At 41.7% G+C, this 27,861-nt stretch overlaps 1 protein-coding gene across 1 annotated transcript; it reads right to left on the reverse strand.

Annotated features, from left to right (window-relative positions):
• Positions 1 to 2,451: 2,451 nt before the first annotated feature.
• cabp7a (calcium binding protein 7a) lies at positions 2,452 to 27,861 on the reverse strand (the record flags this gene model as incomplete). Its single annotated transcript, XM_083979183.1, has 5 exons — positions 2,452 to 2,582; positions 4,475 to 4,625; positions 6,242 to 6,354; positions 7,159 to 7,302; positions 27,753 to 27,861. The coding sequence occupies 5 exons, from the start codon at positions 27,859 to 27,861 to the stop codon at positions 2,452 to 2,454; spliced, it is 648 nt and encodes a 215-aa protein (XP_083835309.1).

A 27,861-nucleotide genomic window follows, 5' to 3' on the forward strand; every position in this document is an offset into this window, starting at 1 on the left:
TTCTTTTTCCTCTACTTTTTTTTTTCCCGGAGTGTTTTCCCCACGGACGTGACAACTTTTTGACAAATTACCCGGGTGCATCAGATAATCATTACCCCAGTCTGGCTCTGGCCGATAGGATAGTAGTCTAATTTTGTGAGCGTCTGGCTCTTGTGTGAGATCCAAGTTTGGGGAGCTGCCAATAGCCACTCTGAAAGGGGACGAAATACATAAAATGTGAATTGTTCACATCTCCATATTGCAGTGTCTTGCTCTTGAGGGCTTTTTTTTTTTTTTTTTTTTTTTTTTGAAGGGCTTTTGTTCTATTGACTTTCTGAACACGTCTTTGCCCTCAAGGCTTTTTTTTCCTTTTTTTTTGTTCACCCGCTTCCAGGTGAGATTAAATCTTTCCTAATGAAGCTCTACCGATCAGAAATTGGCAAGAACAAGTACATGCAGAATTATTTGGGGGTTTCAAACTCATCTAAATGTTGATCTCATCATCATCATCAGTTACTAAGCTTGCTCGTGCTTTGCGGCCCAGTTGTGTCGTCACAGATCCTTCAAAGCTTTGGTTGACGTTATTTGTTTTTTTTTTATGTACAATACACATTTAACAGTGACAGACCAGTGACCCAGATGCATGCACAATAATCTAAACTACACTCAGTCAAATTTCATGTGGTGCTTCACAGATGTATGAATGTTTTATTGCAACAGGTTACACCATTTGGCCTCTGTCCAGCTTCAATGAGCCGGGCAGCTTCTGACACAGGTCTCCTCTCGTCTGTCTGATCTCTGGGATGTCTCTGGGTTTGAACACCAGAGCCACTGTCTCTGTTGTATTGCCAAAACCTTAATTTCAAAAAGTGCGATTAGAAAAATTTTCTGACCTCAACAGCAGTTGGTATAGGTCCACATTTCGTTTCTGTTCAAAGCGTTGGGAGACGTCTACTTTACATACAGTTATTGCTCTATTAGCAACACATCCAGACCAAAAAAAGACCAAAAAAACGACTGGAATAAACAAAAAAAAAACAAAAGAACAAAATACATTCCTGCACATTTTGTATCCCCACATCAGTTTTGATGCATATTCTTTAAATGGTTTAACTTGAAGTTGTTTTGCTCCTCGGTGGCAGTGAGAGATGATCATCCGACGCTCTGGCGAGGCTAAAAGATCCATAGTTTAGCAATCCCAGAAAAAAAAAAAAATCTTCTTTTTTTTTTTTTACGAGCATGTTCTAAAGCAGCCCTTCTTTTTCATGCAAGTTGTATGCTTTACTTTTGCTGTGATTGCTGATACCCTGCACCACAAACAATTGCTCACAGTTGTCATTAAGTAATTGAAAACAGCTCTGTTTTTACACAGTCATAATGATTAATACATTGATAAAGAACTTTTACAAATGCGTCAAGACGACTGTTTAAATCCATGCACTTCATGCATAGATGATGGTCATCCTCATGAATGGGGGGGTGGGGAGGGGAGGGGGCCCTTGCGAAGCCCCTCCTCCGCCCCCCCCTCTGCCGCCGTGGAGACAGAGAGAGAGAGAGTTGGAGTGTCTGCTGCACGTCCAGCCACTTTCCAGCCAGTTACATGTCCATTCAGACCTGAACACGCTTCTCCCCCAAGAGCTGTTAACCTGCTTCACCCTGCTGCATCCTGCTCAGACCGAACCCCTGCAGCCTGCCAATGAACCAAAACCATCCACACAATTGCACGCACCCCCCTGCAAACTCTGCCTATTATCTGTTTCTTACCGGTCTATTCTTATTCCCAAGTGTTTTTTTTTTTGTTTTGTTTTTTTGAACAATGTTGCACCACATACTATTATCTCCACAACACTGTTCACTCCAGACCTTGCACAACAACACCTTTTTTTTTTTTTTTCTAGCCTCAGGAATACATTTTCTCCAATGCCCCACCACCTTCTACTGTACCCAACAATATTTCAACAGATATTTCTTTCTCTACTCGTTTATAATAAACATTTGGACGAATACAAAACTGGACAGTCACTAAACTTCTCTCTATAGCTGCCACCAGACTGAATGCAACACTGCTCAAATGCACATAGCTAATGAATACTAAATGTCTTGTATTACGAAGAGTGATATGTATAGTCAGCTGTCCTCTTTGAACACACCGCTGTCTCTTTGTGTGTGTGTGAGGTCCTGTTGTCCTTGGGGTTTTTTTTTTTTTCCTTTTTTTTTTTAAAGCTGTCAGCGTGTTGCAGTCACCAAGAGGAATTCCTGCACATGAAGTGTCCTTGGTGGCTCCAGTTATTCTGCTGTCATATGTTCTCCTGTTTCACAGCTGTGTGATTGTCTGTTGAATCTTTTTTTTTTTTTTTTTTTTCTCCATTTTTCTGATTTTGGTCTTTTGTTTCAAGCCTCATCTCACAGTCATTTTGTCTGTAAGGCAGCCTTTAGGTGGTGGTCAAAGGCTGAAAAAAGCCACAGCTCCTTTTATTTCATGCCGCTCCGCAGCACCTGGTTGGCTGCGATGAGCATGACGCTGATGATGAAAGCGATGGCGAAGGCGCATATCAGGCTCTTGCGCACACAAGTCTGCTTGACTTGCTGCGTCGGGCTGGAAGCTGGAGAAGGAACAAACAAAAAAAGAAGGAACAAACAAAAAAAGAAGAAGAGAGAAAAAATACCTGAAGGTCCATTGAATCAGATGTTATTTAATGCTTAGAAAGATATCTGATAGTAATTTCCGAATGAAAGAGCTCATCACGGAACCGTACAATTACACGAACACAATTATAAAGGGGACAAACAAAGCCAAGAAGATTTGTTTTTCACACACCTGTACGCAGCGTATAACTGCATCTAGATTGAAATGTTGATTGGAGTTTTTTTTTTGGAACAACAAACAAGTGGCCTGGCACCTGACTGGCATATTTAAGGATGCTCCTTTGCTAAGAGAAGATGAAATGTACCCGCGGAAGCGAGAACCAAAGCAGCAGCTGAAGCAAAAGGAAATGTTCAAATAGAAACTTTCATATCTGTTGTACCTTATGTTTTTTTTTTTTTATCTAAATCGACAGGATTTCTTTATTTCCTCCAGAGACCATTACTGCTCTCAGATAAAGTCTTCAGAAAGTGCTTTTCCAACAGCAAAGAGATGGTTTTCCTCATTGTAATTCATATAATGAGTTTATGAAGGCTCCACTCATTAAAAATCTACACTTAAGAAAAATGGCCATATAAACAGCTTTAAAAAAAAAAAAACATCCATCAGTGAAATTGCCAATTAAAGGAAAATTCCTCCCCTTTGAGACGCTTGTTTGCCAACTCCACTTAATTCCAGTCATTTTGTAATAAAGAGATGCAATTTTACTTTTATCACCATGTGGACGTTTTCCCTCCTCAGTCTGCCTCCACTTTCACCTCCGTTTGGGATTTCCTGCATTTCTGACAATGACTGTGTGTGTGTGTGTGTGTGTGTGTGTGTGTGTGTGTGTGTGTGTGTGTGTGTGTGTGTGTGTGTGTGTGTGTGTGTGTGTGTGTGTGTGTGTGTGTGTGTGTGTGTGTGTGTGTGTGTGGGCGTCTGGAGCTTCAGCGGCAGTCACTCAGTATAGTCATTTTTACGGGTGAGGAGAGGGAGGAGAGAGAGAGAGAGGGAACAATGCCACGGTTCTGCTGTGTGCACAGTTGCTCATATTACAACAACAGCTGCCTAAGAGGGCACAGCAGTTCATCCACCGCTGATGACTGGAGCACATTATGATCTATTGAGGCCAGTGACAGGGGGTAATTGGCGTCTCTGCTGTTTATGTGATGGTGAGGATTTTTTTTTTTTTTTCTGGAAAGATTAAAATCTAATGTTTTAATTGCGGGAAGGACATCATCATTAATATACTGTCAATGGAGTGTGGGAAAGACTACAAATGAAGTCTTTTACTATGATTAGACACGCTCTGTTGAAGTGAGGAGTGTTGATCAGACATCATCGCTTTCCTATATAATGAAGTATCATATATTATGGCATGTAACGGTCACACTGGTTCTACTTTAAAACACAATTTCACTCATTGCACTTATTTCTAATCCTTCCTAACCAATGCAGGTAGTTTTGATTTGTATTATCTTGAGATATCAACCAAAGATTTTAATATACAGAATGAAAATTCAAGATTTATTCATGTAGCACCAAATCACACTTTGTATATTGAGCAAGTCCAGACCAATCCAGACTTTCTAGTGTTATTTAAAGAGGACCAACAATTCCTAATGATTAAATTACATTCATTTGTGATGTTTGTAGTTCAGATAAAATGATATTTGAGAAATTGAACAAGATAAGAGTAATACATCTACAGCTTCTGCAGTTTAATTTCTTTGTTGCATGTCACATCTCTGTGTCTCTTGTATAAAATTACAAATAAAACAAAAACATGCAAACCTGAACTGAACTACATATAGATATGACTTTTTTTTAAATTAGTTTTAGTTCTTAAAGTATAAAGAGGTTGTTCCTTACTGTCTATATCCACCTGGCAGTCCTCGGGGTTCTCTATGTGGTTCTCCTCGGTCATGATGATGTTCTCGATGTCTTTCATGGAGAGGTGATCGCAGAAGGTGTCGTACAGAAGCCTCTTCAGCTCCTCCACCGTCAGCTTCTGCATGTCACACTGGAGACACACACACACATAAACTCAACATTAACATGGACACAGGCTGGTGGGCACAATAACACAGCATACACACACACAAAACATAATAAGGAAGTGGCAGTGTACGGAAAAAGACTGTTGTAAATTTTGTCAGGTTTTAGAAAAATAATTGAAGGAAATGCTTATTGGACCCTTTTTTAACATAAGATCAATAATATATAGATGGACAAACCACATAAGTCACACATCTGACCTGAATTACATGTGACTAAAATATTACAGATAGTATCTCACTAAAGTTTAACCTAAAAAAAATAGGAAATACTAATGCATTATGCAGCAGATGTAATCTATATTAGGTAAATGTATATATAAGTTTAAAAATGCAAAATCCTTCAAAATCTTACATTAATAATAATCTTTGCTAAGTATAATTGACATAACATCGTTAAAATATAATACAGGACCATACAGATTGTCACACATTACACCATTATACTGTATCTTATGTAACTGGATTATAATGTAATTATCTATGCATGAGAGCAACATTTTATTGTTGTAGCTGCCATGTAAAGTTTTAAATCCTGTTTTACATATTGTTGCACAGATTAAACCTATAGAAATACATTGTATTCTATAAGCTGATTACATGTTTTGTATGTAAAAACCACATCCTGCTGCCGAGCTACAGCTGCGAGATATGAAATAGTAATAAGTGCAAGAGTTCACTCAGTTGTGGAGTAAATGCACCTAGTTTTATTCCTCCTGTGTATTATTTTGAGTTGAATAAAAAAAAAATGTGAATGACTAAGAAGAACCAACTAACCGAAAGTTAAATCCAGGCTCGGTGCCTGTTTGGAAAGCGTAGCCTATATCTGTGTTGCTCATTTTCAGCTGCAGCAGCTCACCAGTGTGACTGCAGGCTCTGTGTGATCAATGCAGCAGCACATGCTTACGACTGTTCAGTTATATAATGTTATGTGAAGCTATGCAGCATCAGCATCAGCATCAGCAGCAGCAGCAGCAGCAGCAGCGATCCCCCCCACGGGGTTTCTCGACTCTCCCAGCAGGTGTCTTTCTTTGGTTGTCTTTCTTTTTTCGTACACATTCGCTCTGCGCCAAGAATTCCCACAAATCCCCGTCGTCGTCGTCTCCTCCTCGCACGACACTCAGTTTGGAGGCTTCACTTTTTTTTGACAGTGACGCTACCACGAGCAACTACAACAAAGGACGGCTTTGACACCAGCTCCATCCCATTAATTTCCATCCCCACTGTCAGAGTGAGCGGTTGATTATCTAATGAGGTGTCTGTAAATAAATTAATATCCATTTTACATAGAAATTGACTTCTAAGTAATAAGATTGTCAGCACACACACACACACACACAGAGGTGTAGATGAAGGATACAGTTCTTAAGGGAATCCAAAACCTCTCCAAGATTAAAATGCTCCCATTAAAAACACAGTGGATGTGGCAATTAAAACTGGGTTTCCCCTTTTCAAAGTCTCTGCACTGTCTGTGGCTGCCGCATCTAAATGTTTTCTGCACTTGTGAGCTTTGCTACAGCTGTGATTCGTCTGTCTGTCTCCTCTCTAATAGGCAGGAAGTGAGTGACTGAATAATGAGCACCTTCCAGAAAACGGAGTCAAAGTCGGTGCCGCTGAACTTATCTGGCATCCCAGCTGCCGTCAGCTTCGGGCCCAGCAGAGTGACGAACTCTTCGAAGTCCACCTGTCCATCACCTGGGGAGGAGAGAAGAGGAGAGAAGAGGAGGAGGAGAGGAGAGGAGAGGAGAGGAGAGGAGAGGAGAGGAGAGGAGAGGAGAGGAGAGGAGAGGAGAGGAGAGGAGAGGAGAGGAGAGGAGAGGAGAGGAGGAGGAGGAGGAGGAGGAGGAGGAGGAGGAGGAGAAGGAAGAGGAGAGGAGAGGAGAGGAGAGGAGAGGAGAGGAGAGGAGGAGAGGAGAGGAGAGGAGAGGAGAGGAGAGGAGAGGAGAGGAGAGGAGAGGAGAGGAGGAGGAAGAGGAGAGGAGAGGAGAGGAGGAGGAAGAGGAGAGGAGAGGAGAGGAGAGGAGAGGAGAGGAGAGGAGAGGAGAGGAGAGGAGAGGAGAGGAGAGGAGAGGAGAGGAGAGGAGGAGGAGGAGGAGGAGGAGGAGGAAGAGGAGAGGAGGAGGAGGAAGAGGAGAGGAGAGGAGAGGAGAGGAGAGGAGAGGAGAGGAGAGGAGAGGAGAGGAGAAGGAAGAGGAGGGGAGAGGAGGAGGAGAAAGAGGAGAGGAGAGGAGAGGAGAGGAGAGGAGAGGAGAGGAGGAGGAGGAGGAAGAGGAGAGGAGAGGAGAGGAGAGGAGAGGAGAGGAGAGGAGAGGAGAGGAGAGGAGAGGAGAGGAGAGGAGAGGAGAGGAGAGGAGAGGAGAGGAGATGCTGCTGTTTACTGGTGCTGGGTTTTACTGCTGCCCAGTTTAGTGGACAAACAGAGCAAAGCTTTTCTGCTTTGTGGCTTAAGATTAAATACAAATGAAAATATAAAATCCAAGCTGTGAGTTTTCCTCTCACCGTCCATGTCCAGTCTCTGGATGATGACTTCCAGCTCCACCTCGTTTGGCATGTAGCCCAGGGAGCGCATGGCCATCCCCAGCTCCTGCTTTGAGATGAATCCATTCCCATCGCGGTCGAACACTTTGAAGGCCTCGCGGATCTCTGCAGAGAAGACACACACACACACACACAAACACACACACACACGAGCTGAAGTCTTACGGCAGAGCAGGATATAAAAGTGGGAAACGTTCCACGCACCAAGACACATTTGTTATGCCGCATCAATGCTTGAGTCATAGTTATATGTGGGTTGGCAGCTTTGGAGAACAAATTCCACCAGTGAAATGACAAAATAAATGAAATAAATAAATAAAAAGGAGCTGAGATCCGGACAAATTGTCAACTTTTTTTTTTTTTTTCTTAAAGAGCAGTACGTTCTTCCTTCCTTTCATTATCATTTTATGCAGTGGGAATGAATTAAACCTGTGAAGTCTTATTCTCTCAGTTGCTGCACTCTGAAAAAAAAGCTTAAATGCCAAAAATAACCAAGCAGAAATATGATCAGCTAAGCGCACGAGGTGGGGGAAGTAGAGCTGTGGGTTCTGGCGGTTTCCTTGTTTCCCATCAGTCTAATGATTACAATAGAGAAAATAAGGCTTAAGTATGAGATGAACTAAAAAAAAAAACTATACTGCCTATTCAAAGCGACTGTTTGACATCCTAAAATCTAACGTAATAACTTCCTATATGGTTTAAGCATCCCAACCACTGCCAAGCTGATTTGTAGGTAGCTGTACACAGCATAAAACCTCCACAAAACAGTCAATTTGTGGACAAAACGCCTAAAAAATCGATTGATTATTGGACTTGAACGGTGGTGAGACACTGCAGGCTGCTTGTGTTGCTCTGTATCGGTTGGATGCAGACAAACTGGATAGGCTACTGGATCTTGGCTTGGATTTTCTTCAGGCGTCATGTGCTGGCACTCACAGTTAGAATAATTAAGGATCTCCAGGAAATAACCTGTGGCATTTCCCTGCATATATATATATGCCAAGCTTTGCCTGCTCTGTTGCCAGTTAAAGGGACCAACCACTGATTTGATTTGATTTGATTTGATTTGATTTATTTTACACCACAGATCAGTTCACTTGCCATTCGGATACGATAAGATTCAGTGTTTGATGTTGTCTCTGATGGAGGAGATTTCATATCTAATTCAGTGCTGTCTTTATCTCTTTGAAGTGATGGTAAAAAATAAATAAAATGTCCCTTTTTCATCCGATACCAAAACAAATATCCTTCAAAAAGATTATGATCAGTGATTTAGTTTTTTTTTTTTTTTTTTTTTATCAAGCGGCCACCCCCGGGGCTGAAACTGAAGTGCCATCAAGTGTCAAATAACCTGCACTTCCTCGGATGGCCGCTTGAGGCTGCTTCATAAAAGTGAGTAAAGTCCCATAAACTCCAACTTCACCTGCTTTTTCCTCCTTCATGACAACTGTGCAGGGACAATTTTTTGCAACATAAAGTCTGTGTAAAGTGAAACTATGTTTGTGTTCTGAGTTAGTCACATCACAGACAGGTGTCTTATTAACCATCCTGCTAAATTTGAATGAACCTCCGTAGCGTAGCTCTGAGCAGCTCACGGCTCTGCTCCGCCGTTCTAAAAATAGCTTGCACTGACAATTAAAGGTAACGAACCTACTGCTATGACTATAGGGATCATGGCAATAGGCCAATTTGCCAAAATGTTGAACTTTCCCAATCAAATCTTGTATTACACCTGACAGACTTTAAAGTGCTGTATAATTGTGCAGCTTTAAAGACCCACTCCCATGAAAATCGTGTTTTTGGTGCTTTTCACATGTTCCTGTGGCATTTTTCTTGTGTTAGAGCACATACAGTATCAGCAGAAAAGGAAGTGCAAAATTGCATTTCTGAGTTTTTCTGCCTTCAAATTGCTGTGAACCAATGGCAGACGCAAACTGGCAGTTTCAGGGAGACTGGAGCTGACGTGTCACAGCTCCAGGGGAGGGCACTAGTGCTACAAGCTCCCGCCCCGCTCTGCATCTGGCTCAGAGGTGAAAGGCTTCACAGCTCGGTGTAGCTATCAAGGTATAACAGATATAGCTCACCTGGTAGAGCAGCTTGCACTGTGAGCAAGGACTATGCTCCAGTCTGGGATCGTATCCCAGTGTAGAGTTTTACGCTAAATGCGCTGAATCTGTAATTGTACAATGTCCAGCTGTCAGCAAGCGGGGGGTGGGATGCAAGGAGGTGGCTGGGCGGGTGCAGAGCAGCGCAGTCTCCGCCCACCCTCCAGAGGTGCATTGCTAATGTGCATTGCTAATGAGCTGGTTTTAAAATGGCCGAAAAGGGTCGCGGGAGTGGGACTTTAAGTGACCTGTGCATTTACTGACATGCATTGTGTCAAGTACGTTGACTCCACACATGGACAACCTTTTGAGCCATTTTTGGTTTGCATTTGGATTTGAGTTTGTGGATTTGACCGTCAAGACAGCAACAGTGGAAACCTATGGGTGACTCCATACTACTCCCTGCTATGTCTTTAATACGCTGCCATGCTGAATCTCATCTCCGCCAAACCGTCATAACACTTCCAAGATTCTCAACCTTCAGAGATGAAATTCAATAAGATTTTTCTACCGCTCATAATCTGTCGCTTGAGGCTGCCGGACTACCCAGAGTTCCCATTTACCATAACTCGATAATGAAAAACTGGAGTAATGTGATTCGTGCAATTAGTAGCAGCAGCAGCAAACAGGAGTTAGCTTGAGATAAACAGAAGAACCAGAGAGCCACCGTGGCCCAGATAGACCAAACACCGTCACCTACAGAAACCTCGATGTAAAATCCCATGAAAAGACGATTTGGAAGTGTAAAAGAAGCCTCCCACTGTTCATGAGCCAGATTCACAACAGGAAACCTCGAAGCACTTAATTCACTCGCACTGTGTGTACTCCACTTACACTCTTCATGAGTAACTGAATTCCTTCATTTATATGCAATAACACCCACAACCGGGTCACCTACAATATATATATATTTTTTTGACTCGTCAGATCCTCGTATATGTGTCACATGCCTGATTAAGGCACAGTAGAGCAGAGCAGCAGAGATGAATGTTCAGATAAAGATGACGCACGGTGTAAATCTTCAGGAAATCACATGTAATCGCTTTAATCTTAATGCTTGTTGAAATCAGAAATACATCATTAAAGATTCATATAAGTGTCATAGTCTATCTCTCATTTAAATATGGTTTAGGGAAATGAGGTTTCCCAGAAGGTTGATGGAGAGTTATAGCTTGTGTCAGAGGAAAGACAAGATTTTTCTTTTTTTAAGTTAAAAAATATAAACATTTATATATACACTACTGTAGGTTTCCAATGAATAATTAAAACAAAACAAGAGGTGAACGCTGATGGTGAATAATGCATCACTTGTCGCTATTAAACAACTGACTGACAATAACAGCCTTCTAGGTAGAGCGAATAAAAATTCACATGTGAATTTAAATGACACTCTCCTCTCAGTTAACAGCCAATTAGCTGCTGTTAAGTTACTGAGGTGTAATACTAAAACAAACTTTATCAATCCCTTACAAAAGCCCAAAGTCTTGTAAATGGGGAATTTGCTGCTGTTGTGATTTACAGAGGAGTGTCACAACGCGCCAACAAATGGCTGAAGCCTTGCGGCCAGAATCCACAGCGTGACAGTCTGTGACGAATATTTCAGCTGCAGAACAAAACATAAAATATCAATGATGTCAGGAAACGGTGTCTGTCAGTCTGTGTGTATGTGTGTTTGTGTGTGTTTCAGGGCTTCAGGAAATAGTTTGTTGTACATGTACACGTCCGCACAATAGAACCTGTGCCACAGGGACAGGGCTTCTTGGCAATCATGTATTACAATGGATTACATCTGGGCATGCAATTTATAAAAACCAAGCCGAGTGACATTCACAGCAGCTAGGCCTATTTCTCACATTGCTTTTCCCTGCAAAATGTCTCACTGTATAGTTTGAATCATTGAGAGCCTCCAGCTGTGTACTTTTTTTCCCCTTCCCCTTCTTCCCTCGGTGTGATCTTATTGTTTATAGAATAACAATTCCTCAGTATCCACCTGAGGTCCCCAGCTCCATCTGTTTACTTTAGAAACCGAGGCTTTCCAGCAGACACTCGATGGAGGAGAAAAAAAGAAGACGAAAAACATGTTGCCACTTTGCAGGAGGCAAACACTTTCTTAAATAAGGTGCCAAAACAACTTTGGCAAATACTCCGTCTTCCCCCCCTGAAAGCTTTATTTATTGATCAAAGGCCAAGGTGAGAGACACATCCTGCCTGGTGAGGGGGAAACTGTATATTTGATTTTTAAAAAAGGGAAAAAAAAGTTCAGTATTGCGTGAAAAGAAATGCCAGCGCAGTTTGTACAGAAAACAAACGCTTCATTTCTACATGGGTCAGATAATGTATGACTGTCTTATCAAGTCCTGTGAGATACACAGCCTGTACAATCATCTGTGCAAATTTGTTATCAAAACTCTGCTGCTCGAAAAATCAGGACAGAGAATTTCCTCTACAAAAATATGTAAAGTAAAGTAAAGTGGACCGTACATAAACCCCCGCTCCGAACATTTATCAAAAGACTCTGACGAATCCTCCTCTAAAAGAATTAATTTCTCCCTCTGACCACATGTCACCCAGATAGAGTGCTATCTCTCCGAGAGTTTATCTATCTTAATTGTCCCCAGAAGAGATGACTTAAACGCTCTTCCAGTTTCACTTTAAGTCTGCGAGCTGAAAATGAGCCAAACTCTCATGCATGCAAACGTAGAGTCACTCAATTTTTAATAGAGAAATTGGGAAAAAATATAGAAGTGAGAGAGGTTGATGATGTTAATTGATGCTCTGTGGCGGTCCAGATGACATGAATCATCATCACCATGCCTAATCAAAGAGAGGAAGTTGGCAAAATATTTAACCACTGCTTACTAATGCAGCCTTGAAATAAATGGATTTATAATTAAGCGGCTGCAAAAACCACAGAGGTAAAAAGAAAACAAATAAAACAGTGGATGTATGTTTTTCAGCCATTACGACAGGAGCTTTTAGACCTTACCATTGTTAATCATTGTTTCACAGGTGTAATGTGTATAACTGGGTGAACTGGTCTGAACACTGCAGCTCACAGTTGTTTACACCAGTCATTAATCTGTTTTAATGCCTCGTGTCTGCAGCAGAGCAGCCGGAGCAGAAGCCATTGTGTTTTCAGCAGGTTGGCCGCCCCATTCTGGTGAACACAATATTTCCAGTAACAAAATGTTCATTAGGGCTCAAGAACCTAATTTCAACCACAGGGACCACACACATTTATATCTACATAAATTGCACATTGTGTCTGACCATTCATACACCAGTGAGACTTTGGACATTTGTGGACTGGAGGGAGTCGAACCACGGACCTGGTTCTGGTGAGTGGACAACCGGCTCAGGGTGTTGTAAATAAAAGTGTATTCAGACACGTGGCTCGTTTGTTTCGTTCTGTTTCAGGAGCTAAAACGATACAATCGTTGTGCTTTTGTTAAAGGGATAGTTCGACATTTTGGCAAATTGGCCCATTGCCATAATCCCTATAGTCATAGCAGTAGGTTTGTTGCCTTTAATTGTCGGTGCAAGCTGTTTTTAGAACGGCGGAGCAGAGTCGCGAGCTGCTCAGAGCTACGCTACGGAGGCTCATGGGATTTCTTGGTTTCCCTCATCAAACTCATCAAATACACAATCCAACAACTCCAAAACGCTCTGGTGGACAAGTTGTGACCTGCACATTCACCACGCTATGAGATAATAACAGAACGTTACGAGACAGAGTTGTTTTTGAGGTAAATTCATGCAAAACCGCTGATGCGCGTTCCCGTCGGGGCCAGTTTTTCAGCAAGCAGTCTCTGCATTTACCTCGAAAACAACTCTGTCATTGGTTGTCATTTTTTATTGATTAAAATGAGTTCAATGATTGTCATGACGGCTGTTCAAACAGTCAAGTTGCATTTTTTGTTTCTGTCTTTTAAGATACAATAAACATAAAACTGTAAGCTCAACACAACACTGACACCTCATCGGCTTTATGAAGTCTTCTGTGGGGGAGCCTGTTGACTCCTTTTGACTAATAGTCTGTTGTGTTCAGCAGGTGAACACAGTTAAATGTGTTTTGATGTTTGCTGTGCATGTGTATACTTCAGGTGCAGCAGGTTTATCTGAGCTTCTAGAAAAAAACGTCCTGCTGTGGCGCGGTGACCGTGGTGAGACTGAAACGAAACGAGAAGAGCCGCTGCGGAGCCCGGGTTATAAACTCTCTGTGGGTGAGTCACTTACATGCAAACATCCTCACGTTACACACACTGTTATCTGATCCCCTGTTGATGTGAAATATTGATCAGAGCTGCTGCTTTGAATTCACCAAGCTTCATATTGTTGTGAGAAGTGAGTGAGAGAGCATTGATTTCTTCCCAAAATACCAACATGGATTATTTTAAATCATCTTCCTGCACAGATCACACACATCACTCCACATCTTTGGATGTTCAAACCCACTTAAATTGTTTCATTTTCAATAATAAGAAATTAGGAAAGTGTTATTTGTTTTCACAATTACGGTATGTCTCCTAGAAATAAGTTAGATACAGCCAAACTGTTTTCTTAATTAAACTGTAGAACTGTGTTTTCACTGTTGTTATTGTTGCCAGTGATATACAAAGTGCACAACTACAGTATCACACCAGTGACCAGGGTTTGCCTCCATCCAGTTCTGTAAATGCCAGGTGCTCAACACCAAGTCACCAAAAAGCCACATTCACTCCTTCAGACTGCTACACATACAACAATATAAAGCACTTTTAGGGTTCAGTATCAGCTCACTCTGAACATGACGCTGGAGGAGCTTGTAGTGACCCGTTCCACCTCCTGAACCACAACCACTGTCCGTCTGTAGTTAAAAGAGAACTATGCATGGAGCGGTGGATAACATGATATCATTTATGCATTAGGATGTGTATATTTGTGTAGTCTTATGTTTAATTAACAAGAGATTACCGATTACAGGGCATGAGCCTCCAAAAGTCATTTAACCGTCACAATTACTCTGAAGCTGTTTTAAGGTAAAAAATCTTGCATAGTTCCCTTTTAAAGGGGTAGTTGAACATTTTGGCAAATTGGCCCATTGCCATAATCTCTATAGTCATAGCAGTAGGTTTGTTACCTTTAATTGTCGGTGCAAGCTATTTTTAGAACGACGGAGCAGAGCTGTGAGCTGCTCAGAGCTACGCTATGGAGGCTAATATTTCTTGGTTTCCCTCATCAAACTCATCAAATACACAATCCAACAACTCCAAAACGCTCTGGTGGACAAGTTGTGACCTGCACATTCACCACGCTATGAGATAATAACAGAACATTACCAGACAGAGTTGTTTTAGAGGTAAATTCATGCAAAACCGCTGATGCACATTCCTGTCAGGGACAGTTTTTCGGCAAGCAGTCTCTGCATTTACCTCGAAAACAACTGTGTCTCTAGCGTGGTGAATGTGCAGGTCACAACTTGTCCACCAGAGCGTTTTGGAGTTGTTGGATTGTGTATTTGATGAGTTTATTGAGGGACACCAAGAAATCCCATGAGCCTCTGTAGCGTAGCTCTGAGCAGCTCACGGCTCTGCTCCGCCATTCTAAAAATAGCTTGCACCGACAATTAAAGGTAACAAACCTACTGCTATGACTATAGAGATTATGGCAATGGGCCAATTTGCCAAAATGTTGAACTATCCCTTTAATGCAGGAAAAGCACTTTCATTGCTGTTTGTTGCCGGACTTTTTCTGAGTCCCTAAACATGTCCATAATATTGTTTTATTGATGCTGTATTCACCAGAAGTGGACTTTGTTATCACTGGATCAGATATTTGGGGGAAGAACAATTTTCAACTTGTGATTGAAATTTCCTGACATTCAGAGAAAATGTAATCTGGGAGCAGGTCACGTGCGGTTATGTCGGCCCTTTTATTATTTCACATTAGTTGTGTATTAAAATCATTTCTGGAGAGAGAATTGCTTTTGAACCGTGGAAGTGGGAAATAAAACAGGACATATAATGAACCTGCCACTTCATTTAAACTGGAATGTCGCTTTATTGGATTTTTTCTTTGATTGCGGCAGACATGAGTGTTGCTCCTGGCCTCTTTAAACTCAGCTTCAATTACTACATTACAGTTTTTTTCAATTGCTAACAAGCAGTGGTCGAAACTGAAGTCCCATTTTTAAAACTCTTAACACAGTTTGCAAAACACAAGTCCATGTGGACCAAACTGTGAAGCACTTTTCATTGCTTTCACACAAAATGCATTGAGTGACCACAGTCACCAAAACTCATGGATTCTTTTCTCAGTTACTAGTTCACCACCTGCAAAACACTAGACTTTTACTGCACATTTTTCAAATACTAACACACTTTGTTCAAAACAGTTAAAAACACAATCAAAACAGAATGATGGGAGGGATAGAGGGGGGGGGGGGCTTGGGGAATTTCTGTTGCAGGAACATTGAAATCTATAAAACATCAAATCAAAAATATTTTATTGAATAAAATAAATACAAATATTATGCAACTCCAAACACAGGTGAGGTTAGTTTCCAGCTCAATACCGATCCAGGTGATCTGTGTTTGGCCTCATTAGAAACCCTATAAAAGAGGTGGGGGGGGGGGCTTCTTGTTTTTTCTTTGGAAATATGGATCAAAGAGCACCAGTTGAGGAGAGAGAAGAGGAAGGAGAGGAAGACCAAGAGTTGTGTTTTTTTTTTTTTTTTACTTACATTATCTCTTGATTTGTGTTCTATATCTCTGGAGATTCTGCATTTTGACGTAAATTGCTGCATTCCTGATTCATTCTTGTTGCAATATATTATCTAGAACACTCAAAGTGCAAAGATATTGCAGTATTTATTTTATAATAAAACTGATTTACTGATTTTGAAAAAAAAATCATTCAAACTTCAAAGATCAAATTAATTTGAAGTAATGTTCTTTGTTGTTAGTGTTTTGTAGTTCAGTGTGCTAAGAGTGACAGTGTTTGTTTCCAAAGTGATACTATGTGCTAGTGTTGTGGTTGAATGAGCTTATTTTGAGACATGTATGAAGTGTTTTGTTGGTGAGGCACCGTTTTGGGGAAGAGATGAACTGTTTAGCTGAGATGCCTGATGGAAATGCTGGCTGTGTTAAGAGTTTTGAACATGTGACTTCAGTTTCGACCACTGCTTGTTAGCAATTGAAAAAAACTGTAATAAATACATGTTTTATTTGTTTTTTTTTAGATCAAGCAATAGCTGTTGTTGCATCTTCCGCTCTTGTCTGTGCGACCACGGCTCCACCAGGGAGGTGTGAATATTTTTTCGTTGAAAGCGTGTGGTGTGTGCTTTGATGTAGAGAGAGATGCTTGTTGGCCTTCAAAGATGCGTTGCCACGCCGTCCCCTGTGGCGTGATCTGACAGAGGATGAAAAGCCCCAAGTTAAGATCGTGAGCCACGAGAGCCGAGCATCTAAAGCTGAACTCCCACAAGAGAAAGGTGCAGTATACTCCCATTGTACTGCCCCCCACCACCCCCCCACCCCTCGTCATACACTGCTGTATATCAATGAAGAGCTCTGGATCCTCGCTGCAGCACGGAGATGCTGAACAGTCTGTGAACTGTGCGCTATAGACGAGAGCAAGGAATCGCTTGGAAACTGGAGCTGATTCATGCAGGCGAAGAGAAAACGCCTGGATTCGTGACAAAGGTGAAGCATCAATGACGAGGAGCATGACATCCACTTTCTATTTTCTATCAGACCCCAGAGGACAGAGATATAATAAAGAAAACAAGCAATCAGAGAATAAAATGGGTGAAACAAACTCTCCTCGCCCTCACAGAACAGAAACGTATCACATGGGAAATATTTACTTGGATTTTTTTTTTAAGCACGCCTAGAGCGAAGCTTTACCCCTTTTCAGGCTAAATTTAGCATCAGTGAAAACTTTGGCTAATTACGCGCCGGGCTAATACCGGGGCTTTTGTAGCGGTGAAGTGGCCGTGAATGTAATCCAAGAGCCTGTTTTGTTTTTTTCTTTTCTTTTTTATCGGAGCCAGAGAATCCTCTTCGCCTCAGTCAGACCTGCATCTGCTCTGGGCTGCTTTGGATTGGTAATTGCAGCACACCCACTCTTTATGTAAGACCTTATCAGTGTGAGGGGAAAAAAAACACAGATTTGCTATGTGTGCATGAACCTTCGGCGACTATTTTTAAACACCCATAGCAACCTTAATCCATCTTTAGCTGGATACAGGCCAACGTGGGCACCCTGAAGATTTGAATATTACCATAACTGGTTTTTAACAAGGCTCTGGAGTATTCAAAAAGAAGGGGGTATATGGCAGAGTCTAAGTCGTCTGTGTCTTAAGGAAAAATCCCATCTCTGAGTTTGGATAAAAACTGCTCCTTACATTATGAAATTTGAAGCGCTTTAACCTCATCAGTGCAATGAAGACAAGACCAAAGGGAGAAGCTGGGAAAGGGGGGGGGGGAAAGGTCGCAGTGCTTTATCCCCTATGAGAAAAAAAAAATCCCTTTGCCAACTTCTTCAACCCCACTTGACCTTGAATGATTGAAGTCTGTGAGACGTTGTGAAATTTTAGCCCATCACTGATTTTTGTCTTTCTCCAGCATGAGTGGAGAATCATTGATCCGTCTCCAATACTCTCTCAGTCTCATGTTTTTTCGAAAAACTGCAAGTTTTCATCAAGATCACGACCGATCCCGGAGGCGAAAAACCCCGTGAGAAGTAGCTCAAATAAAAAAAAAGGTCAGATGCGAACAATGAGAAGCCTCCTCCTCCTCCTCCTCTCTGGCCCTCATCAGTTCCACCACGTTAACGCTACGCGCTTCGCTTATGGATGCCATCTTTCTATCGCCAGATTTCGTTATTGTCTGGTGTAGAGTTTGCAGTATTGTTCATCAGAGGGAGGAAATATTACCCAGGAGGGGGGTGAAGCTGGAGGGGTGGGGGGGGTGGGCACTTCACCTTCCAGAACTCATCACAGATCATTTCACAGGTAATAAAGTCTGCTGGATCCACTCCTTCATGGCAATCGATCAAAATGGAAATAAATCACTTAACTTCCACCGACCTGACAGCCGTAATCACAGCACTCCATGATATTTCCTGCTAAATCTGCACCACATGTTTCCCAACAAAAACCCAATTTGGGGAGGTTGGCTGTCAGCGACTGATTAAACGGAGGTTATAACTGCTGTGGATGTTGACGTGATGAAAAGATGTCACTGAAGTGTCAACGAATAAATGCCTTCTTTATTTAAAAAAAAAAAAGCGAAAGTTTTAGTTTTGAATAGAAAGGGGAAAAAAGCAATAAACTACTTCCATGTTTCAGAAGTAGTTCATTTTGTGAGATATGGTTTACGGCTGCATCGGAGATGAGACGACTGATGGCGCTTTCATATCTGTAGAGTAAATGCAGAGCGGTTTGCCTAGCTTAGCATAAAGACTGGATACATCCCGGCTCTGTCAAAAACTGAAATGTAAAAACAGAAATTGCCTTTTCTTGAGGGGGAATGGAGCGCTGGACTATTTCTTAGCCAGTCACAGTCACACCTTGCTCCTGACTGCACAATACTTAGGTTTTTGTACATATTTGAAAGTTAATAGTTTGTTGTTTTCATCATCTCCACTCTGTATGCTATAGGTAAAGCCCCGCTGAGGCTGGTAGCTCTGTAATTTGTTTACTGATATGGTATCAATATTCTCATGTACCTCTCACCTCCATAGTAAATCACTGTATTTCCCAAAATGTCAAACTGATCTTTCAGCATAATGAAAAAAACATTTGTTCCAGTGTTTTCTAAAATTGAACAAATGCCGTATTATAATATCATATACAAACTCGATATACAAACTGTAACCATAACAAAAACATGTTTTCTATTTATTTTCTTTGCCCCGCCTGATGCAACCTGTGGCTCAGCAGCTGCTGGGTCACTTCACCCTCTGAGAAACGGCTCATTTCTGCTCACAGCTTTATCACCATCTATGTCAAGTAGAGCTTTTTCATATGCCGCCCGTCTCATCCAGGCAGGTGATACAACCGAGAAAGCCATTTTGAAATCCATTTCTGGCTCCCTGGCTGCCTCCCTGTCTGTCCGTCGGTCCGTCTGGAAGATTGTGTAAAGTGACTCTTCATCATCCTCGTTGAGCAGGGGGAGGGAGGGAGGGCGGTGGCGGTGGGTGGATGTGGCGGTGGCGGTGGTGGGTCAGGATTGAGCGAAACGACATGAAGAAGCACAAAGTGAGATTTATTATTCTAACCCTGATTATATACGAGCAGGGTGCTTTCATGGGTGTCCCCCGGTGTCGCACAATATGTCACGAACCAAATCCTTTGCCAGAATGGATGAAGTTAATCTTCTTGTCCTGTTTGTGTGTGTGTGTGTGTGTGTGTTTTCCCTTTGGTGGTTTTAAATGATAATCAGGAGAGCCTGAGGCTTTAACAGAGCAAACTGATATTCCACCACAGGTCCACCACCTTCCCTCCACACTCACACCTGCAGCGTTAACCAACCATCCAAATGGATTATGGGCCGCCACCAAAATCAAACTCTGACGATGGATGAATGAACATTTTGCAGATTTTTTTTAATGCATTGAACTTTGCAGTACTTCCACAGTGCAGCTGATGATGTGTGTTTACCTTCATAGTTAATTGTTAAGACTTATAAGCTGATGTTTGCCACACAAACAGACAAACAGCATTAGAAGGATTTAGGAGGCAGGATGTGAGCTTCACTTTTTTTTTCATCATTCTTGTTTTAATAATGTTTCAGAGAGAGAATGCTTTGATGCAAGACTGTTTTTTTATTACTATTGTCAAAAGGTATGAAGGCTCTCATCTACGCATGGGGAAACAAACCTGTTTGAGGGATCTAATAAAAACGAGGTGTTTTCATACAAATGAGACTAATGCTGGTTTCCTGGGAGAGGCCTTTGCTAATAGCTGTCGAGCTGTCGGCAAACAGAGGAGACAAATGAAGTGTTTGGTTCCAGTATATAAGCGCATCTGGATCCTGGTGAAAATGAGCCAGCATATCTGCCGCCATCATGATTGGTCATTTTTTTCCTTCTGCGTTGTTGTTCCAAATCTTCTTAGCAGCAAGCATATGTTTTAAAATGGTCTCAGCTGACCCCTTGGATGTACGCCCACCACCAGCGCCCACTGATTCTGCACCAGCAACGCGCTTAACGTGCATAATTTCAGTCTTGCCCGAGCAGATGCCGATGTCTTTAAATATCTTCATTTGTATTCATGTAAGTATTTCCAAAGGAATGGAAGTCAACCCTCCACCTCGGGGCAAAGAAATGAGTCAATGTTTTCAGCTGCAGCTACAGTAGGAGTCGAGCAGAAACATCAAGATCGCCTCACAGGCAGTTTATGCCATTAGGAGCACAGTGGTGTCAGTGTTTCCTGTTTTTGAACAGTTGTCAGTCAAAGCGTTTTGCAAATCCCCCCCCAAAAAAAGCTCTGCCAGGGGAACAACTAAAGATGTTGAAGAAGAATCCCCAGTAGCATGTGTTAAATTTTTCATTACTGAAAGCAAACTACTTTTAAAAACCAAACTGTAGAGTGGAAGCCTAGAAAGAAATCTTAAATGTATATTTATGACTCAAGCATACACATGAGAAAACGAAACGTCCCTAATTAGTCCCGTCCACAAGCCGACAGCACTGACTGGCAGAACTTCAACATCAAAATACTTCACCTACTGGGATTGACTTTCTGTAAAAGATTTCACCAATGCACCAACAGTCTCCGCTCTCACTGAATTTCATATTCTCCACAGCATCATCAAACTAATTCTGAGCTTCAATCGGGACACAACCACCTTGGCGTAGTAATGAAATATGACTGTTTAATAGATTTGCATGCAGTGGTGATAAGTGATCTCACCAAATTTACTCAGTGCTCCCTGTGGTGGACTGAGTTCATTCATTTCGCAGCGTGATAAAGCTGTTGAGGGAGATTTACACTTCAAGGCAGGTGGAATTAATCGAGTCAAAGGAGCTTTTTGTAAGTTTTGTTATTTTTAAGTAGCTAATATTAGGATAAGAAGGTTTTTCAATAGAAGTTATGTTGCGAGCTCATTGCCAAAATTAATTACTCGAGCTGTCTCCAGTGGAGGAAAGCAACATGTTGACTCATCTGTACCAAGTCACATCTTCTACTGTAGTTAGCATGTTCCCCAGCTAGCCCCAGCATGTTTTATCATTTCCTGATCGCGACTCATCACAATGTCCTGAAGACAAAGTGCAAGATGCATCATGGCCTCTTATGTGCAAATGCAACAATGGCCAAAGTTCTTATAAAGCAACAATCATCATTACCTGCTCCTTATACAAAATCCCACTGGAAAACTGCAGACACAACAGAGAGCAAACGGCGATGCTGACAACAGCCTTTAGCTATGCTAACGTTGGCATGCTAACATGCTCATATACATGTTGAGGTTGAACAAGTAGCTATATTTAGCATATTCACAACCTTATTTTACCATGCTTTCATTCATAAACACTGGTTTTGCAGGATTGTTTCGTAATAACACAAATTAGTGGACAAAATGAGAATTTTAACCGGATGGAAAGTCATTACAGTTCCACCTGAGGGAAGCATAAATGTTTGAAATTGAACTGTTGGTTCAGTATTTATTGAGACACCCAGAAGAAATCTTAACCTGCCGTTTGCACCACAAGAAAACTCACTGAAATCATTGGGATTCATTATCTGGTGACTATAAATATGCAAAATTGAACAAAAACTGGGATAATTGGTCTGGACTAAAGTGTAGTGGAGCAGCGTTGCTATTTCTAGAGTCCTTAGTGGAAGCAAAGCAAACCTTCTGCTCTGTCAAAGTGAATGGAAATAATCATAATGTAAACATGGAGTGCAATTTTTTTTTTCCCTTTTTCCCTGACAAACACACCACCATCGTTCTGCATCTCTAAGTAAATGGAAATAAGCTCCAGGCTTCAGCAATTTTTGGGCCATTATTCCAGTCACTTCCTGTTCCCAAAATCTCAGTTTCCTGTCTTGTAGTGAATGACAGCCCAATCTATGTATGATCTGGAGACGAGGACCCCCCAAAAAACACACACATACACACACTCAGCCCCTACCGCCCGAGCTCGAAACAAATGCAGTGATAACTTTGCAGAGCGTCGTTGAATTCTATTACCGCCGACAGTTTACTCTGCCAGTTTAAAATGCTACTTGAGAGATACGTCCCTGCTGGGCTCTGTGACAGGTACACCGATGCACTTTCATGTTTCCTCGACAATAAGGCTTTCATGCCCAAACGAAACACACTGCAACTGGAGGGAGGAAACAAGCAGGTATCATTAACCATGTTTATGTCTATATATAATTCAGATATCATATCCTTAATTTAGGCGTATACTCTGACATTTTAAGTCTGAAGGAATATATGATATTCTGCTTCAACTGGCTGTAAAAGGCTATTTAAAATATGTTTCTATGTTTATTAAGATCCCGATTAGCATCTCCATAGTATTCGCTATTCTTTCTGGGGTCCAAAACACATGGAGACAATAAAAGAATACACATACACACTAGACAATATAGACATACAAAACCACACAAACAAATAGACCATAGAGACAAATACAAAACAATGCACAGTATACCCCAACAACATTACACACATTCAATACATGACCAACACAACAACAAAATAACAAGACAAGACAGCTCCAACCAGGATTCCATAATATAATGATACCCATCCACAAATAATTGATGTCCAAAATATGATGTCCATCAAATATAACAACCATGTAAATAAAGTCAATTCTCCTGTCTGTCTCTCTCCTGCTTTTTTATTTGTGCTGCATTTGTAAAGTGGTATGTGTGTATATGGGCACATAAAAGGGACTGAGACAGTGTAATTGGTGTTGACGTTTTGCTTTCAGAACGATTAAGCAGCCTACACTGTAGGTTGATGTAATGCAATGTTTGTTTAGCTTTTTTTGTTCTGAATTCATTCATATTTGTGGTTTCTTCCATTATGTTCCTGTTCTTATGCATGAGATTCAACCTTTACACAACAGTAGAATCGTCAACCTGTTGCAGTTTGCTCATGTTTAGATTAATTTAGATTAATTTACCTTTAAGCACTTCAAAATAAACTCTATTTTCACTTGATCACAAATTAATGAAGGTGTTTGGAGGTTTTTGGGGACATATCTCTTTGAAAATCAGTGGGAATATGGGAGTAATTCTTGAAATAAATGACTTCCCTCTCACAGTGTTTCTATATTTACAAGAACAAGTGCACTGAGAATATGTATAATTATATTTTTGGTAATTCTGAACTTCTTCGTCTGTGCAACTCAGAGGAGTCTAAACATGGAAGAAAAGTGAGACACAATGAAAAGGATAGATAGATGTGCACAGATAAATAAACCGCACTGATATTAACAACCTTGGCATAAACATGCAGCCGGCACTTTGCTCCCGTTTGTGTGTGTGTGTGTGTCTGTTTGTGTGTGTGTGTGTGTGTGTGCTGGTGCTTCTACAAGAAACTACTGGCATCTGTTTACATGAGCCTCACTCTGGGACCTGTTACAGATGCTTCAAGCTCAGCCCTGGGACTGATTTCGAAGCTGCTTCCAATAGAGCTGTTGTTAGGCTGTGTGGAAATGGGCTACCCAGTTAATTCCACCTGCAGTGGTATTGACACTGAGCTCCGTATATGTGTGTGCATGTGTGTGTGTGTGTATGTGTGTGTCCTTTAGTGGTGGAGGAGGTCTAAACTATATTGAGCTCCTGTAATATGACCAACTGTTTTTTTTCCTCCCTCTTGTGTGGGAGGGGAAATGGAGAATATGGAGTCCAATTCAATTTATGCTTGTATCATTGTACATTAAGGCACTTGCTACCAAGCCCCCCACCCACCTACTACCACGCACACACACACACACACACACACGGAGGCTTATCGAGTATCAGAAAAATAGTGTTTTGTTCCAATTATAGCTTTGACAGCATTCGCTTTCACAAAGTATGGTGACGTCGGTTCATTCCCCGGGGTGTCCAAGCCAGTAATTGAAAATCAAGTCCTTGGCTATATGCGTGCCAATAGGGCTCGAGCCTCCCGTCCTTATACATGCATCCGCACACACACATTCACTAATGTGCAATTTCGTTTTCGTGACAAAACCCTGTCTCCCTGACGGCCGAGCTGATGTATGTGACACCTCAGACTTCCAGCCAATTCTCGTCCGTCTCTCAGGAGATGAGAGCGCGGTGAAGAGACTCGGAGACCGTCGCCCTGAGCAAGCACCTCCTCCCATCAACGAGTCCCTCATGAAACATCACAGCTGTCAAAGTCTGACCGACAGGTCCTCAAGATTGTTAGCTGCATGTTATAATTTCAGAGTTTATCGACCTTTACGGTTTCTGCAATCCAGGAACAGCAGCCACGTTGTGTTTTGTTTAAATTGGCTTTACTTTCTCATTGTCTGTGGTCACTCTGAACCCACTGCTGCATGTTTTATAAATAACTGGAATAATAATAAATACAGCATCCGTTTTTCTTTTCTTTTTTTGGGTCTTGAAAAGTTTGAAGTGGTAGCTCTTCCCTTTGCTGCACACAGGGCTTGCACATTTAATGAAAGTGAACCTGAAAGTAAGGGTATTACATCATATGTTACATGTTACATAATTGATTTGACCTAGGTGTTATTATTATCATCCTGTCTCCTACATGGTGTTACTTGTTCAGGTCAATAGGATCCGACTCCCTGTTAGAGCCCTGTGTTGTAACTGCAATAACAGAAATCCTATTCGATATACTGTATTAATAGGATTACAGATGTTAGACCTCATCTGGTGCTGATGATACCTGAGAGTAAGTAAGAACGAACTTCTAAAACACTTTCAGCTCAAGTTCACCTTCCAAAGTTACTAAATCAGAGTAGAAATCCAAAATAAAACATCCAATAAAAAGGGAAATGCAACACGACGCAGTGGACAAATTGCTTTATGATCCCAGATGCTCAACGTGTAGCGCTGTCGTCCATCTTTGAGCAGCTGAGAACATGAAAAGACTAATGGCAGGACAAGTAAAAGCGAAGTTTTGAATGCCCACATAGTGAAGACTTTATTGACTAATACCGTTTTGGTTTTTATTTTTCAGCTATTCAACAAACCAATCAGTGCTGTCACATTATTCCCACTTTGTACTCAGCAGCAGGTGTACTTTTCACCTCGACAACAGCAAAACGTTCAATCTGCTCGGTGACACGGCCTTTTTAAAGTCTGCCTCTTTCACAACCTGCGAGACATCCCTCACACGGGACCAGTAATGCTCCGCAGCAGCTGAAAAAGGCTCCGTCACCGCTGTTAACCGTGCATTACCTCAGGCTCTCCCATTCTCTCTCCACAAAGAATCCCATCGCCTCTCCAGTCAAACTGCCAGCACAGAAGTTGAGCTGTAAAAAAAACCCCAAACGGCTCACTTTGTCTTGCGACAGAGTGACTGCAGCAGGAGGGTACAAGTGGATTTGAGTAATTACAGGCAAAATGAAGTGTTGTCTGTTTATTGCACCCAACGCTCACTGTAAATTAAAGTGGGAGGCTGAAAGGGAAACTGAGATTCCTCAATCTCAACAGCTAGAAAGCTTCTGAAATGTGAGACACCAATCTTCTTCTGTGCAGTAGAGTAGGATATTCCTGCCACGCAACGTGCCTCTATACACTAGAGATCATGTTTTGACAATAAAACACACACACACACACACTGATACGATGATATAATCACAGGCATGACATCAAGCAGAGATCACTTTTGGCACTGAGACGTTGACAGTTCTCTTTTATCACAGGCTCAGTTTGTTTGAATGTCATGTAAAAAAAAAAAAAAAGTGAAAAAAAATAATTTAAAAAACTGAACTTAAAATGCAGGAAGCATCTTGACACTTTAAAACCAGCCTGCACCCTCTCTCTCTCTCTTTCTGGTGCTGCATTTCTTAACCATCTTTCGGGAATCAAAAAAACAACTCCTATCTGACCTCTGTTCTAATTAATATCAACCTATAAGCACTGACGACCATTTCCCAGCCAACTTTAGTGTGTGATTAAGACTGTGTCCCTGCACATACTGCAGATGCAAACCTCTATGTGTGTATGTGTGTGTGTGCGACTGTGTAATCTCTCATGTGTGCAACTCCAAGGTTCAATTAACGGTTCTTTACTGATCTGTCCCAGGGATATTCTGCACCAGCAGCCGCCACTCCATCCCTCAACAGGACTCGGCACGCCTGCACTTCACACATATGTATCTCAGTAACAGAAATGCATCACTTTTAAAGCCATGTGTGGCCCCTCAACGTTGATCTCTCTCTGAATCTAACCAGCATCCAGAATCTGTGTTTCCTCCCTAACAAAGTGCACATAAATAATAATAAAAGAGAAAATCATTCAGCAGGGATACGGATGCTACCTTACAGCACCACTGCACTGAAAAACATGGCAGCAATGCAAGAACTTAATGTCATCACACATGCCGTGGGACTTGAACATCGTCCCAGGGGCTGCAGCATGATAATGTGCAGATGTCGCAGGTTCGCCTCACAAATCGCTTCGGGGCAATGGCATGAATATTCTCAGGATACATGGGAAGCAAATTGCTCAGAATAGTTTGTCAGGTGTCTGCAACGCTTAGTTTCACTGGCATGTCACTTCTCCTGCCACCGCAGAGTCGCAGAGGTTCAATGATCTGCAGATATATAACTTTTGCATTAATAAATGCTGCTTGAATCATTTGGTAACAGGAACATTTGAATAAGAAACACTTATGGACAACCTGACCATCACAAAGTGTTTGTATGAAACCAGATTTAATGGTTCAGTGAAGTCAGGATCCAACCAGGAGCCTCTGCTTCTAGTTAGAGTCGATGCATCACTGCTGACCTCCAGAAGTGGAGGAGAGGGTCTGAAATACCTCATGTTTTTTTTCTTCTGTTTTTATTATTATTATTAACCAAACCAGCTCCCACCAAGTGCATGTTTGACCCTCTGACTGAGCTGCAAATCTATATTTTCAATCAAGTGCAAGAAAATTGAAACAAGGTATCTGATCTTTGAGTAGCACTGATAACAAAGTGGGCGATTTATTTATTTATTTATCTATTTATTTTTGGACATTCTGTGTCATGCATCAAGATCATAGATGGAGGATGAGGGGAAAAATCAATCCACATCATCATCTAAACCTAAAACTGGGCTGTGTAGGAAAATCAGACATCTGACAATGTCCGCGTGGCAGAGCGGAGATCTCTGAGCGCTGTCCAAGGTGCTGACCGCGCGCACGCAAGACCACAGTGGGAGTAAACAGCTCGGGAGCACTGAACACCCTCGGGAACACACACACACACACACACACACACAGTGATATGGGGAACAGGTGTAGGCGATCATCTCACCTTCAACTTCGTCTTCGGGCAGGTTGACCGGCGCGCTGTAGTTGAGGATGTCGGGGATGGTGCAGATCCCCCGGTACATCAACGTGGAGGTGACTGGATGCATCGGCAT

The sequence above is a fragment of the Trachurus trachurus genome, assembly GCF_905171665.1.
Source record: "Trachurus trachurus genome assembly, chromosome: 9".
Classification (NCBI taxonomy): domain Eukaryota; kingdom Metazoa; phylum Chordata; class Actinopteri; order Carangiformes; family Carangidae; genus Trachurus; species Trachurus trachurus.